Genomic DNA, 16,574 nt, shown 5'->3' on the forward strand with positions numbered 1-16,574 from the left:
TAAGTGACCTTAATCCCTGTAGTATAACGTGTGTGTGATACTGCACACCTCCAAATCTGACTGTCTGGTTTGTCTGTCTGGAAGCCATAAGGTGTGTCATAATTGCAGCTGGGGTCTGTCTGTTCCAACTCAATGGTCCAGCCCAAAGTGGACATTCCACAACTTGTCTTTTGCCGTCTATACTATGGCTGTCAGTTCTCTTCAGAAGTGAAGAAAAAACTCTTGGTCGACCAAGTGTTGTCTGTTCTTTTGACCATTGGCTGAAATTTTCAACGTGCATTTTCCATATATAAACACGTCCTATGTGTTTTAATCAAATCAACTATATGCACTGAGCTTGTCTGATGCTTTAAGCAAACTGTTTGATGAAATAATTAAGACAAAAATGACTAGAGGGAGTCCGACCACAAATGATTTGATTGTGCCGCCTGGCTCAAACTTGCTGCATTGTGAAGAAAAAAAAAGAAAAAAAAAGACAGTGATTGATTGTGTGACTAACACCCATTGTCTCCCTCTCCTCCCTGCTGCAGTCGCATTCATCCGTGAATGCAATTTCCGAAATGGAACTGTTTCGGCCTATTTATTGTTTACGCTTATTATTCAATGGTCGCTTTATTTTAAAACTAAAATGCTTGATTGCATTTCACATCATGAATGACTCGTATGTTGTGTGATGACAAGAAAAAATTTATTATTGATACAGTAGCCTATATAACTATTGAAATATAGGCCTCAGTAAGTTACGGTATTAAGACTAAACAGGATGCTCTCTGAGGCCTACAGCTCAATGGTGGTTATACAAGGCTGGTATACTAAGCCTACGAATGATAATGACATTACTTATTATTATAGCAATATAATAATAATAGTTATAATAACAATAAGGAGATCAAGGAAAAAGGAGGGTTATTTTTAGATATAAAAAATGTCTGCCAATTTGGAACAGTATAAACACTTAATAAATAAAAAATAATACAATTGTAAAGCCATTATTACAGCATAGCAAAAATTAAAAACACTCAAATTTCTGAAATTGTTGCGTGAGGCTTGGTGCTCACGGAATCAGTAGGCTATTAAATAAAACAATCAAACAGGCAACAGACGCAGGATCTGTCTTATTTTTGTAGATATATTTGGATGATTTATAAAGCCAGGCACATTTAACAGTACGTCTACTGATTATACACTTAATTAAGTTGCCTTTCTCCTCACTTTTCTTAGACAATTAAGGCAGTGACTGTTTTTCTGTCTCCTAACTCCTCTGCTGCCTCCGCCACATTGTTCTCAACACCAATATGCTGGTTAACTTTGCTATTATGCACATAGCAACATGGTCTAGGAAAAGGCGCCAATTCAAGAGCACACTGATGTGTTTCAGAAATGCAGACAGCGACCATTATCCAATGCCCAAGAAAGCTCATTTGTTATAAAATAATACAAGTTTTATTTGTGTTGCATCATTGTTCTTACATGATATATCCATATACAAATTCAGTAGCACGTCTTAGACTGATGGACTGTGCTGTCCCAATGGCCTACAGAATGGATCAGTCTACTAAGACAGATGTGAATTAGACAGGTGCCATGTCTTTTTTATTTGCTACTGCTCGACTAAAGAAACCGTGGCCGAACAAAACAGCCTATCGACCAAACAATCGACCAGTCTACTAAAGAGTCAGTCCTACTCTGCACCAAAACAAACTCATTACATAACAAAAAATCTACAGTTCAGGAATATCATAAAATGTTTGTCTTTGTGAGAAGTTTCTAGTGTTACATAAACCCAGAGGGTCTCCGTGAAAGAGTAAAAAGCAGATCTGGCAAGCCTATCCTGTGATGAGTCACAATCATATGCATTACAATGCGTGTGCAGTGCACCCTCTGCTAATGCCTGATGGCCAGGGACAATGGGCTCTGTTGTCAGATCAGCAATCAGACTTCATTCAACTAGAACTCTCTATTACCATTCCCACAATGGCCGCCAGCCAATCGGAGCCCTCCACAGGAGTCCAGTGGGTGGAGCTTGGGGCATGTTTAGGAGATGTGGGGTGACCTCCAACAGCTGCGATAATCCAAAACCAGGAACAGTTTCCACTTTCCACTTCTCCTGCCCTGGGATTAAGATGGTATTTAAGAGGTGGCCCTTGAAAATAGATTGGCTTTCAATGTCATTTCCAAAGTTTTACATTAGGGAATTCCACAGAAAAAGAATGATGCGGAGACTCAGATTCTTCACTTTAAAATCTATGTCAAACAATAACCAATGATTGCAAAGTTAAACAAACCATGCAACTTTATGCACATTGACTACTTTTAACAATGTCCATTGAAAAACAGATTAACTTGATGATCAGTGCAGAATCAGAATCAACGTTTGGTAACAGAATGACGGTGTGTGCTGTTTGTGCCACCAAACTTTGCACTGTTCTTCAGGTAAATGTGTTTTTGTAAAATGTTAATTGGAAATTGTTAAAGTAGTCGTTGTGCGTAGAGTTTTATGGTTTGTTTAACTTTGATATCATTGGTTTTTGTTTGACACACTTTCCCATCAATACAAGGGTCTCACTGCAACAAACGTGTTCTGTATAATCTTGTCTCACACACAGAGCCTTCCTATTGGTTTAGATGGAACATTTTAATGTTGGCAGCCCCGCTTCAGAAACCGTCTTTGAGCCCCGCCTACAAAAGAACTAAGAAAAAAGCAGTGCTCTATGCTGGCTGTATGGAGGCTTTGTCTTGGTCTTTGCCCACTATCCCGCTCTTCCTCCCACTAATGCAGCAGTATTAAGCAGTAATGCTGGGAACTTCCGGCCCCTCACAGCTCAGCAGGACAGGGCCAGTGACTGTCTGTCGGTCTGTCTGAGACATGATGCAGCAGCAGGATAGGCCCAGTGACTGTTTTTCTGAGACACAAGGCAGCAGCATTGTCAAACCACAATAAATCCTCTGTCATAGGGGGCAGGCCTCGTCCAATCCTCCTCTACAGCCTTAACAAATGAACACTTCATCAGATCAGAGGGCCTCTGAACGAGAAGGAGCATGTGGGACTGAGGGACAGAGGACAGTGTGTTTACCAAATACAGGATAGACTGCCTGTCTGTCTGGTACGCCAGCTGTCAATAACAGGAACAATGGGGTCACTTGTCCAAACAAATATGGAGAAAAATAAACCGATTCGGATGTAACCGATTAAAATATGGAGATAAATGAACCGATTAATGTTAGTTATTTCTTTCCCTCATCAGCTCATGAGGTGAAATGTAACAAATGAAGACATAAACCAACATTTAGGTCCGAGAGGGGTTTATGCCAAGAGTGAAGTTAAAAAAGGCCATAAGGAGTTACCCGTAGCCATCTGCTTGGAGGCTTGTCCAGCAATACCCTTTCCATTAGTTGTGCGGCTGTTTCAAATCAAATCAAATCAAAATCAAATCAAATCAAATCAAATTTTATTTGTCACATACACATGGTTAGCAGATGTTAATGCGAGTGTAGCGAAATGCTTGTGCTTCTAGTTCCGACAATGCAGTAATAACGAGCAAGTAATCTAACTAACAATTCCCCAAAAAACTACTGTCATACACAGTGTAAGGGGATAAAGAATATGTACATAAGGATATATGAATGAGTGATGGTACAGAGCAGCATAGGCAAGATACAGTAGATGATATCGAGTACAGTATATACATATGAGATAAGTATGTAAACCAAGTGGCATAGTTAAAGTGGCTAGTGATACATGTATTACATAAGGATGCAGTCGATGATATAGAGTACAGTATCAACGTATGCATATGAGATGAACAATGTAGGGTAAGTAACATTATATAAGGTAGCATTGTTTAAAGTGGCTAGTGATATATTTACATCATTTCCCATCAATTCCCATGATTAAAGTGGCTGGAGTAGAGTCAGTGTCATTGACAGTGTGTTGGCAGTAGCCACTCAATGTTAGTGGTGGCTGTTTAACAGTCTGATGGCCTTGAGATAGAAGCTGTTTTTCAGTCTCTCGGTCCCAGCTTTGATGCACCTGTACTGACCTCGCCTTCTGGATGGCAGCGGGGTGAACAGGCAGTGGCTCGGGTGGTTGATGTCCTTGATGATCTTTATGGCCTTCCTGTAGCATCGGGTGGTGTAGGTGTCCTGGAGGGCAGGTAGTTTGCCCCCGGTGATGCGTTGTGCAGACCTCACTACCCTCTGGAGAGCCTTACGGTTGAGGGCGGTGCAGTTGCCATACCAGGCGGTGATACAGCCCGCCAGGATGCTCTCGATTGTGCATCTGTAGAAGTTTGTGAGTGCTTTTGGTGACAAGCCAATTTCTTCAGCCTCCTGAGGTTGAAGAGGCGCTGCTGCGCCTTCCTCACGATGCTGTCTGTGTGAGTGGACCAATTCAGTTTGTCTGTGATGTGTATGCCGAGGAACTTAAAACTTGCTACCCTCTCCACTACTGTTCCATCGATGTGGATGGGGGTGTTCCCTCTGCTGTTTCCTGAAGTCCACAATCATCTCCTTAGTTTTGTTGACGTTGAGTGTGAGGTTATTTTCCTGACACCACACTCCGAGGGCCCTCACCTCCTCCCTGTAGGCCGTCTCGTCGTTGTTGGTAATCAAGCCTACCACTGTTGTGTCGTCCGCAAACTTGATGATTGAGTTGGAGGCGTGCGTGGCCACGCAGTCGTGGGTGAACAGGGAGTACAGGAGAGGGCTCAGAACGCACCCTTGTGGGGCCCCAGTGTTGAGGATCAGCGGGGAGGAGATGTTGTTGCCTACCCTCACCACCTGGGGGCGGCCCGTCAGGAAGTCCAGTACCCAGTTGCACAGGGCGGGGGTCGAGACCCAGGGTCTCGAGCTTGATGACGAGCTTGGAGGGTACTATGGTGTTGAATGCCGAGCTGTAGTCGATGAACAGCATTCTCACATAGGTATTCCTCTTGTCCAGATGGGTTAGGGCAGTGTGCAGTGTGGTTGAGATTGCATCGTCTGTGGACCTATTTGGGCGGTAAGCAAATTGGAGTGGGTCAAGGGTGTCAGGTAGGGTGGAGGTGATATGGTCCTTGACAAGTCTCTCAAAGCACTTCATGATGACGGATGTGAGTGCTACGGGGCGGTAGTCGTTTAGCTCAGTTACCTTAGCTTTCTTGGGAACAGGAACAATGGTGGCCCTCTTGAAGCATGTGGGAACAGCAGACTGGTATAGGGATTGATTGAATATGTCCGTAAACACACCGGCCAGCTGGTCTGCGCATGCTCTGAGGGCGCGGCTGGGGATGCCGTCTGGGCCTGCAGCCTTGCGAGGGTTAACACGTTTAAATGTCTTACTCACTTCGGCTGCAGTGAAGGAGAGACCGCATGTTTCCGTTGCAGGCCGTGTCAGTGGCACTGTATTGTCCTCAAAGCGGGCAAAAAGTTATTTAGTCTGCCTGGGAGCAAGACATCCTGGTCCGTGACTGGGCTGGGTTTCTTCCTGTAGTCCGTGATTGACTGTAGACCCTGCCACATACCTCTTGTGTCTGAGCCGTTGAATTGAGATTCTACTTTGTCTCTGTACTGGCGCTTAGCTTGTTTGATAGCCTTGCGGAGGGAATAGCTGCACTGTTTGTATTCAGTCATGTTACCAGACACCTTGCCCTGATTAAAAGCAGTGGTTCGTGCCTTCAGTTTCACACGAATGCTGCCATCAATCCACGGTTTCTGGTTAGGGAATGTTTTAATCGTTGCTATGGGAACGACATCTTCAACGCACGTTCTAATGAACTCGCACACCGTATCAGCGTATTCGTCAATGTTGTTGTCTGACGCAATACGAAACATCTCCCAGTCCACGTGATGGAAGCAGTCTTGGAGTGTGGAGTCAGCTTGGTCGGACCAGCGTTGGACAGACCTCAGCGTGGGAGCTTCTTGTTTTAGTTTCTGTCTGTAGGCAGGGATCAACAAAATGGAGTCGTGGTCAGCTTTTCCGAAAGGGGGCGGGGCAGGGCCTTATATGCGTCGCGGAAGTTAGAGTAACAATGATCCAGGGTCTTTCCACCCCTGGTTGCGCAATCGATATGCTGATAAAATTTAGGGAGTCTTGTTTTCAGATTAGCCTTGTTAAAATCCCCAGCTACAATGAATGCAGCCTCCGGATAAATCGTTTCCAGTTTGCAGAGAGTTAAATAAAGTTCGTTCAGAGCCATCGATGTGTCTGCTTGGGGGGGGATGTATACGGCTGTGATTATAATCGAAGAGAATTCTCTTGGTAGATAATGCGGTCTACATTTGATTGTGAGGAATTCTAAATCAGGTGAACACTGTTTAAATATATAGTTGAGACAGTCTCTGTATGTTTCCACATTTTGAGTTGTGCCTCAGCCTCTACCCCCCATCCCCTGCTGACCTGCCAAGCGACCCCCGTGTCTCAACCAGGGCCGAGTTACGGGGTGAGAAGGGGGTGGGTCAGAGGTGGTGGCTAGTGAGCCACACAGGAAAGAGGCATCTGTCTGGGTGATATCCCTTGAGGACATGGGCTGCTGACGGCAGATACAGTTGAAGTCAGAAGTTTACATACACCTTAGCCAAATACATTTCAACTCAGTTTTTCACAATTCCTGACATTTAATACTAGTAAAAATTCCCTGTCTTAGGTCAGTTAGGATCACCACTTTATTTTAAGAATGTGAAATGGCAGAATAATAGCAGAGAGAATTATTTATTTCAGCTTTTATTTCTTCACATTCCCAGTGGGTCAGAAGCTTACATACACTCAATTAGTATTTGGTAGCATTTCTTTAAATTGTTTAACTTGGGGGGCCTCCTGGGTGGTACAGTGGCTAAGGGCACTCAACTGCAGCGCCAGCTGTGCCACCAGAGATTCTTAGTTCTCGCCCAGGCTCTGTCGTAACCGGCCACAACCGGGAGGTCCGTGGGGCGATGCACAATTGGCCTAGCGTCATCTGGGTTAGGGAGGGCTTGGCCCTTAGGGATATCCTTGCTTCATCGCGCACCAGTGACTCCAAATGGGTCTTCCTCCGACACATTAGTGCGGCTGGCTTCCGGGTTGGATCCAAGCTGTGTTAAGAAGCAGTGCGGCCCGTATGGGAGTTGTAGAAGACCCATTTGCGACCAAACTTTAACTTCCTGACTGATGTCTTGATGTCTTGAGAAGTTGCTTCAATAATTTTCCTCCCTCATGGTGCCATTTCTTTTGTGAAGTGCACCAGCCCCTCCTGCAGCAAAGCACCCCCACAACATGATGCTGCCACCCCGGTGCTTCATGGTTGGGATGGTGTTCTTCGGCTTGCAAGCCTCCCCCTTTTTCCTCCAAACATAACGATGGTCATTATGGCCAAGCAGTTCTATTTTTGTTTCATCAGACCAGAGGACATTTCTCCAAAAAGTATGCTCTTTGTCCCCATGTGCAGTTGCAAACCGTAGTCTGGCTTTTTTTATGGTGGTTTTGGAGTAGTGACTTCTTCCTTGCTGAGAGGCCTTTCAAGTTATGTCGACTTATTTTACTGTGGATAAAGATACCTTTGTACCTGTTTCCTCCAACATCTTCACAAGGTACTTGGCTGTTGTTCTGGGATTGATTTGCACTTTTCGCGCCAAAGTATGTTCATCTCCAGGAGACAGAACGCGTCTCCTTCCTGAGCGGAATGATGGCTGCGTGGTCCCATGGTGTTTATACTTGCGTACTATTGTTTGTACAGATGAACGTGGTACCTTCAGGCGTTTGGAAATTGATCCCAAGGATGAACCAGAATTTTGGAGGTAAGGTCTAGAATTTTTTTTTTAGGTCTTGTCTGATTTCTTTTGATTTTCCCATGATGTCAAGCAAAGAGGCAATGAGTTTGAAGGTAGGCCTTGAAATACATCCACAGGTACACCGCCAATGGACTCAAATGGTGTCAAATATGTAATCTTCTGACCCACTGGAATTGTGATACAGTGAATTATCAGTGAAATAATCTGTCTGTAAACAATGGTTGGAAAAATTACTTGTGTCATATGCACAAAGTAGATGTCCTAACCGACTTACCAAAACTATAGTTTGTTAAAAAGACATTTGTGGAGTGGTTGAAAAACAAGTTTTAATGACTCCAACCTAAGTGTAGGTAAACTTCCGACTTCAACTGTAGGTCCTGGATCAGACTAACACACAGGCTAGTTAAGCTGTTAACATTTGCACTGGAACTCAAGGGACCAGGGGGGCAGCAAGGATAATGTCCTCTCTAGGGGTCCAGGATGTAGAATCGGATTAACATACTGTATTTCTAGTCACAACACAATTAAAGAGGGCTGAGAGGAATGGAATGGGCTCTTCCGATCAAACATGAAGACATCCTCCAACACCTGAGTGTAACGACAGGAAACAACTAGTGTGTTAGCACCTACCGTTGTCGACTCAATCAGTTACTCAAACTGTACTACCTAAAAACCTTAGTGTGAGGCCTCCCGGGTGGCGCATTGGTCTAAGGCAATGCATCGCAGTGCTAGCTGTGCCACCAGAGATTCTTAGTTCGAGCCCAGGCTCTGTCACAGCTGGCCGCGACCTGGAGGTCCATGGGGCGATGCACAATTGGCCTAGCGTCGTCTGGGTTAGGAAGGGTTTGGCTGGTAGGGATATCCTTGTCTCATTGCGCACTAGCGACTCCTGTGGCGGGCCTGGCGCAGCGCATGAATCAAGATAGTAACTACTAAAAAACAATTGGATACCAGATAATTGGGGAGAAAAAAGGGGTTCAAATTCATTTAAATATATATCTATATATATATAGATATATGTTTTAACCAGAGCATGAGGGTTTTATCTCTCTAAATCATGAACCTCATCTGAAGCTATTGGACTGTTCGTCCCAATGTAATCCTAACGGAAGGAGCAAGGGCACTTAAAATACTACACCATGTTTACCACGTTTACCACCGCTGAGGTCAAAAAGTTAAGCCAGCCCTGTATTCCTGCCTAAGATGTTTTCCAAATATCCAAGGTTGGATTGGGATGGGCCACACAAATTTTGATGGACAAAACAGAGCTCCATCACCATGGTAAAAGCCTAAGAGAATCATAGTGGGGTGAATGAGTGTTAGGATAAAAGAATGTAGTCTTTTACTAAAGTTTTGACCCATCGCTACAGAAAATAAGCAATCGGCAACATCGTCACATTTGTCCCAAAAGGAAAAGACCGGCTCTCTGCTCTGGGGTAATCTTGCTAGAGGAATGTAGTGTCCTGTCCTCCTTTGTCTGCAGATCATTGTGAGTCTACAGAGTAAACAGGGGGACAACATCCCATTGTGAGGCGTCTCAGCAGCTCACATTCATATCCTACTCTAACCTGCTGAAAGTATGTAAGAAATTAAAAAAGCTCAAGTAAGGTTCATTTGCTAGGCTAAATTTAGGCCCTCTCTAACAAGAATGCTTTTTAAAACGGGAGAATTTTTGTCCCCCTCAATGTGAGAGTTGTTTTTGGAACTGTGTTAAGCTCAGAAAGAGCAGACAGTAAAGCAGACTGGTTTTGTGTTCAACTTTCCTCTGTTCCAAGATGCAGGTTCTTCCCATTCTGAGAGCACTTCTGAAATTTGTTATAATAAACCTAAAGATTTTTATAGAAAGGGGCTTTTCTGAGTCTTACTTCTTTGCATATTACTTCATTTCAGTTCCAACAGTATCCAGGAGTCAGTGGACATCCTCTTATGTGCATCGATGTCTCCTGACCCCTCCTCTCTCAGCCTCCAGTATTTATGCTGCAGTAGTTTATGTGTCGGGGGGCTAGGGTCAGTTTGTTATATCTGGAGTACTTCTCCTGTCCTATTCGGTGTCCTGTGTGAATTTAAGTGTGCTCTCTCTAATTCTCTCTTTCTCTCATTCTTTCTCTCTCTCAGAGGACCTGAGCCCTAGGACCATGCCTCAGGACTACCTGATGACTCCTTGCTGTCCCCAGTCCACCTGGCCGTGCTGCTGCTCCAGTTTCAACTGTTCTGCCTTATTATTATTCGACCATGCTGGTCATTTATGAACATTTGAACATCTTGGCCATGTTCTGTTATAATCTCCACCCGGCACAGCCAGAAGAGGACTGGCCACCCCACATAGCCTGGTTCCTCTCTAGGTTTCTTCCTAGGTTTTGGCCTTTCTAGGGAGTTTTTCCTAGCCACTGTGCTTCTACACCTGCATTGCTTGCTGTTTGGGGTTTTAGGCTGGGTTTCTGTACAGCACTTTGAGATATCAGCTGATGTACGAAGGGCTATATAAATACATTTGATTTGATTTGATGATCGATGGGGGGATTTCTGCTCTTTTAAAGTGTGTGATAGTGTGATGAATTGAGACGTGAGTGTGTGTCGGCTAAGTGAACCAAACAAGCGTGCTCACATACTCCCTTAAAAAGATCTTCGCTTAAATAAAGAGAGAAAAGCAGCAATAATACTGTTTGTCCATTTTGAGACTGTATAGCCAGTATACACTTCCTCAAAATAGTCAGAAATCTGCCATTAACTTTGGACCTTTTTGCCGAGGAGATCTTAGTCACGCAATTTTACATCTAAGACTTTTGGTGCTTCCCTCAAGAAAACAAATGGTGTGTCAAATAACCGAGAAAAAAAAACCTTACCGAAGTCCAAAACGTAACAAAATGTTGTCATAATATATGCACAAACTCCTCCGAACTGTTTCGGCTGGAAAGCATGCGGATGCCTCCAGGCCATATAAATGGTATCTTCTGCAGAGAGCTTGTTTCTGAGGACCTTGGAGTGACTCATATGGTGGTTCCACCACCAGTGATGGCAATGAAAGTAATCAAAACATTCTAGAACCCCCATACTCAACTGACGGAACCCGGTCCAGATCAAGACCAATACAAACTGCGTGTCCCGGCTTCGACCCCTGGTATCATATAAAACACACATAAGACAAATGTGTAGAATTGCAGGAAATCCAGACCTTTGCCACCTAGGAAATATTTGTGTGACTGGATCTTCAGAAATATACAATGTCCCAAATTGAGGGAGGGTGCAATTGGCATGCTGACTGTAGGAATGTCCACCAGAGAATTGAATGTCCATTTTTTAAACTAGGCAAGTCAGTTAAGAACAAATTCTTAACTGGGTTAACTGCCTGTTCAGGGGCAGAACAACCATTTTATAACTTTGTTTTAACCTTTATTTAACTAGGCAAGTCAGTTACAAACAAATTCTTATTTTCAATGAAGGCCTAGGAATAGTGGGTTTACTGCCTGTTCAGGGTCAGAATGTCCTTGTCAGCTCGGGGGTTTGAACTTTCAACCTTCATGGTTACTAGTCCAATGCTCTAACCACTAGGCTACCCTGCTGCCCGATAAACCACCTCCAATATAATTTTAGATAATTTTCCAGTATATCCAACCGGCCTCAAAACCGCAGACCACCTGTAACCACGCCAGCCTAGGACCTCCAAATTAGAGGTCGACCAAGTAATTGGAATGGCCGATTTAAATAGGGCCGATTTCAAGTTTTCATAACAATCTGTATTTTTGGGCACCGATTTTGCAGATTTGTATTTTTATTTGATTTTTTATACCTTTATTTAATCTTTATTTAACTAGGCAAGTCAGTTAAGAACACATTCTTATTTTCAATGATGGCCTAGGAACGGTGGGTTAACTGCCTTGTTCAGGGGCAGAATGACAGATTTTTACCTTGTCAGTTCGGGGGATTCAATCTTGCAACCTTACAGTTAACTAGTCCAACGCTCTAACTACCTGATTACATTGCACTCCACGAGGAACCTGCCTGTTATGTGAATGCAGTAAGAAGCCAAGGTAAGTTGCTAGCTAGCATTAAACTTATCTTTAACTTATCTTTAAAAAAACAATCAATCAATCATAATCACTAGTTATAACTACACATGGTTGATGATATTACTAGTTTATCTTGCGTGTCCTGCGTTGCATATAATCGATGCAACGCTGGGGGATGATTTAACAAAAGAGCATTTGCGAAAAAAGCACAACCGTTGGACGACTGTACCTAACCATAAACACCAATGCCTTTCTTAAAATCAATACACAGAAGTATATATTTTTAAACCTGCATATTTAGCTAAAAGAAATCCAGGTTAGCAGGCAATATTAACCAGGTGAAATTGTGTCACTTCTCTTGCGTTCATTGCATGCAGATTCAGGGTATATGCAACAGTTTGGGCAGCCTGGCTCATTGCGAACTAATTTGCCAGAATGTTATGACATAACATTGAAGGTTGTGTAATGTAACAGGAATATTTAGAGTTATGGATGCCACCCGTTAGATAAAATACAGAACGGTTCCGTATTTCACTGAAATAATAAACGTTTTATTCTCGAAATGATAGTTTCTGGATTCGACCATATTAACGACCAAGAGCTCGTATTTCTGTGTGTTATGTTATAATTAAGTCTATGATTTGATAGAGCAGTCTGACTGAGCGATGGTAGGCAGCAGCAGGTTTGTAAGCATTCATTCAAACAGCACTTTCGTGCGTTTTGCCAGCAGCTCTTCGCAAGCACAGCGCTGTTTATGACTTCAAGCCTATCAACTCCCGAGATTAGGCTAGTGTAACTGATGTGAAATGGCTAGCTAGTTAGCGGGGTGTGCGCTAATAGCGTTTCAAACGTCACTCGCTCTGAGACTTGGAGTAGTTATTCCCCTTGCTCTGCATGGGTAAGGCTGCTTCGAGGGTGGCTGTTGTCGATGTGTCCCTGGTTCGAGCCCAGGTAGGAGCGAGGAGAGGGACGGAAGCTATACTGTTACATTGGCAATACTATAGTGCCTATAAGAACATCCAATAGTCAAAGGTATATGAAATAAAAATGGTATAGAGAGAAATAGTCCGATAAATACTATATTAACTATAACCTAAAACCTCTTACCTTGGAATATTGAAGTCTCATGTTAAAAGGAACCACCAACTTTCATATTTTCTCATGTTCTGAGCAAGGAACTCAAACGTTAGCTTTTTTACATGGCACATATTGCACTTTTACTTCTCCAACACTTTGTTTTTGCATTATTTAAACCAAATTGAACATGTCTCATTATTTATTTGAGGCAAAATTGATTTTTATTTATGTATTATATTAAGTTAAAATAAGTGTTCATTCAGTATTGTTGTAATTGTCATTTTTACAAATAAATCATAAAAAAATTGGCCGATTAATCGGTATCTGCTTTTTTTGGTCCTCCAATAATCGCTATCGGTATTGGCGTTGAAAAATCATTATCGGTCGACCTCTACTCCAAATCCAGCTTCTTCACCTGAGGGGTCGTCTGAGACCAGCCATCCGGACAGCTGAAGAAATTGTGGTTTTGCACAACCGAAGAATTTCTGCACAAACTGTCAGAAACCATCTCAAGGAAGCTCATCTGCATGCTCGTCGTCCTCACCAGGGTCTTGACCTGACTACAGGTGTCGTAACTAATTGCTCACTTTCGATGGCCACTGGCATGCTGGAGAAGTGTGCTCTTCACGGATTAATCCAGCTTTCAACTATACCAGATGGCAGACAGTGTGTATGGCGTCGTGTGGGCGAGTAGTTTGCTCACCCACACGAGTACCCCACGGTGGCAGTGGGGTTATGGTATGGGCAGGCATAAGCTACGGACAATGAACACACTTGCATTTTATCGAAGGCAATTTGGATGCACAGAGATACTGTGACGAGATCCTGAGGCCCGTTGTTGTGCCATTTACCCATCACCATCACTTCATGTTTCAGCATAATAATGCACGGCCCCATGTCACAAGGATCTGTACACAATTCCTGGAAGCTGAAAATGTCACAGTTCTTTCATGGCCTGCATACTCACCAGACATGTCATCCATTGAGAATGTTTGGGATGCTCTGGATCGACAGCGTGTTCTAGTTCCCGCCAATATCCAGCAACTTCGCACAGCCATTGAAGAGGACTGGGTCAACATTCCACAATCAACAGCCTGATCAACTCTATACGAAGGAGATGTGACACACTGCATGAGGCAAATAGTGGTCACACCAGATACTGACTGGTTTTCTGATCCATTTCTGATCCCTACCTTTTTGTTTAAGGTATCTGTGACAAACAGATGTATGTCTGTATTACCAGTAATGTGAAATCCATAAATTAGGGCCTAATTAACTTATTTCAATTGACTGATTTCCTTACATGAACTGTAACTCTGTAACATCTGAAATTGTTACATGTTGAGTTTATATTTTTGTCAGTGTAGTACTTGAGTACTCCTGTTCTAGAATTTCCCACTGAACCACTCAAAACAGACAGCAAGGCTGTTGACACTGCAGGGGGTAGCTCAAGACATGAACACATAAATGCTTGCTTTAAACCCTTGAAACCAATAATACATTTAAATACATAAATACAATTTCATTTATGTTCATTAATAATGAGGTTTTTGGGTAGTAAAAATCAAGAACATTCACATAAGACTTTCTTTGTGCTTGTGGCTTAGACTTATTTCCATTGAACCATCTGTTTCACGAAACAACTTGAAAGCAGAAGATAGAGACTAAAAGGTTTTAATGAGCAGCTGCACATCTGTCTTAAGGCATAGAGAGATATGTTGGAGAATATTAATGTGTGAATAAACTAAGGCACGTTAACTGCACCAGCCATCCTAGCCTACATCAGTGAAACAGCAGTGCAACAAATGGGATAGGGACATTTGTCTACTGCCATGGTCTGTTAACCACAGAAATTGGTCTGTTAACCACAGCAAAGAGCCACTAAAGCCAATTTGCAAATCAGTTCAAGAATTAAACAGGAAACTGGCAATTCAATTAAACACAGGCAAACTAGATATTCCCCAAAGGGATCCAGCAGCTATGGGAAATACTGCCTTTATAGAGAACAAGTTCAATCATGCTTTGATGTTAGGTGATTATAGCGCTATAAAAGATTAGTTTTTAACAAGATTAGATGTGGCTGCTAATTGTCTCTATATGACAACGAAAGAAGATGACATGCGGTAGATAAGGAACGCTCAACTCTGTTCTCATATGTTGAGGTGTTCTCTTATACTGCCTCGATATAAGAGAAAGGAGTTGAGCCTTCCTCAGCTAGACATGGGGGAAACTTATTGGTCACTATTCTAAATGATTATCCAACCATCTCTGACATGAATAACATTCACTATTAACGTGTAAACAGGACAGCAGACAGCCTACTACACTGTAATAAAAGTTCAGCCCATAGCGTTGCAATATCACTTTCCTCCACCATTCCTCATCTTCACAGGGATATTGGATTATTGGTAACCAAATATTGAATTCTAGCCTAAAGTAACATTGTTACACAAACTTTAAACTCAATGAAAACATTTTATACTTCACTTAGTCTGTCTTCTAAATTCAAAATAGTCCGCTTAACACATCCTGCGGTGAGGGTTGAGTGAAAGTTATTTCTGTTCTAAATCTTGTCTGGTAGGCTTAAATTCCGGTAGAATGTATCTTACCTTATCCCAGACATTGTTTTCACATTGTAAGCATTGCGTTGCCCAGGTCTTGAATTTATAATGTAACTTGTTTACTTATTCATGTTAATTTTCCCACCTTGTTGGACGGTATGAACACGAGACAGTTGTCCCGTAGTAATTCATATGGAGTCTCCGCCTCTGCACGTGAGTCACGATAATGGGGTCATCCCCCAACTCCGCATCCCGGTAATTCTCGTTCATCCTGCTATGGCCATTCCTCTGATTGGACATGCGACACAATTATATATGGCTATTTAGGTGAATAATTATAGTCCAATGTTGATGCTTTATATTTATGACTCACGTGTCAGTTCTTCACTGTAAGGTACTCTTTTTTAGTATTGACGTTTTGAGATCTTGAGTCCAAAAGACATCTGGCCCTCAACATGGGACTTCAGAAATATAAAATGTAGGCCTACCTAAGGACTTCGCATTATAATAATAGGAAAAGCTGTTGGTTCTACATAGTTCCGCATCAAATATGATTAACCTTTAATTTGATTTTTATCAGTCAGAAAAGTGAACTGGATTAGCAACAAGAAAGCAAACAGAGACACCTGCTGGTGGAGTTTCATGGCACAGAACTCTTAACTCATTACTCATCCTGAGCCCACTATGTAAGCCTATAGAGCCCCACATTGGAGGTGTCATAATACCCATAAATCCTAGCGGTCAAAAAGGGAAATGATTCCAATCGTTTTTCCACCATTCAGTTTTCCCATAGGGGATTTTAGAAACACTATGGGCTGTGTTTCATGTAGGCTTATCCTGTCGTGACGGTTTGATAACCATGTACATCTCTCTTGGAAAAGGTGAATTTCGTCAGTCTATTTGTCTCTATTTACTCTCAGATTCAAACATGCTAATTAGCATCAAACTAGACATCATGCAAAACCACAAATCCCTGCAAGCTCCTGCCCATCATATCTAGCAGACTAGATATCTAACTTTGCTAGCAGGTATTTTGTCAATTTAAAACTTGCACAAGACAGTTCACAGAATTGTTCATTTAATGAAACGTTGCCAATTTATTCATTACTACATTTAGCTAATATTAGATAGTTAATCCAGATATTCTTACCTTTGCCTCAATTCGTCAGTCTTGTCCAGATCATCA

The 16,574-nt window shown here is 42.5% G+C and overlaps 1 protein-coding gene across 3 annotated transcripts in view; it reads right to left on the minus strand.

Moving 5' to 3' along the window:
• The window catches only part of LOC112219664 (rho GTPase-activating protein 39), a 51,098-nt gene extending 35,511 nt beyond the window's left edge, over window positions 1–15,587 (minus strand). For all 3 annotated transcript variants that reach the window (XM_024381129.2, XM_024381137.2, XM_024381147.2), the window contains exon 1: window positions 15,437–15,587. In XM_024381129.2, coding sequence (XP_024236897.2) covers window positions 15,437–15,450 — 14 coding nt within the window. In that variant the 5' untranslated portion in view covers window positions 15,451–15,587. The remainder of the gene's footprint in view (window positions 1–15,436) is intronic.
• Between the last annotated feature and the right edge of the window lie 987 nt (window positions 15,588–16,574).

Source organism: Oncorhynchus tshawytscha, linkage group LG02 (genome assembly GCF_018296145.1).
Source record: "Oncorhynchus tshawytscha isolate Ot180627B linkage group LG02, Otsh_v2.0, whole genome shotgun sequence".
Taxonomy (NCBI): Eukaryota; Metazoa; Chordata; class Actinopteri; order Salmoniformes; family Salmonidae; genus Oncorhynchus; species Oncorhynchus tshawytscha.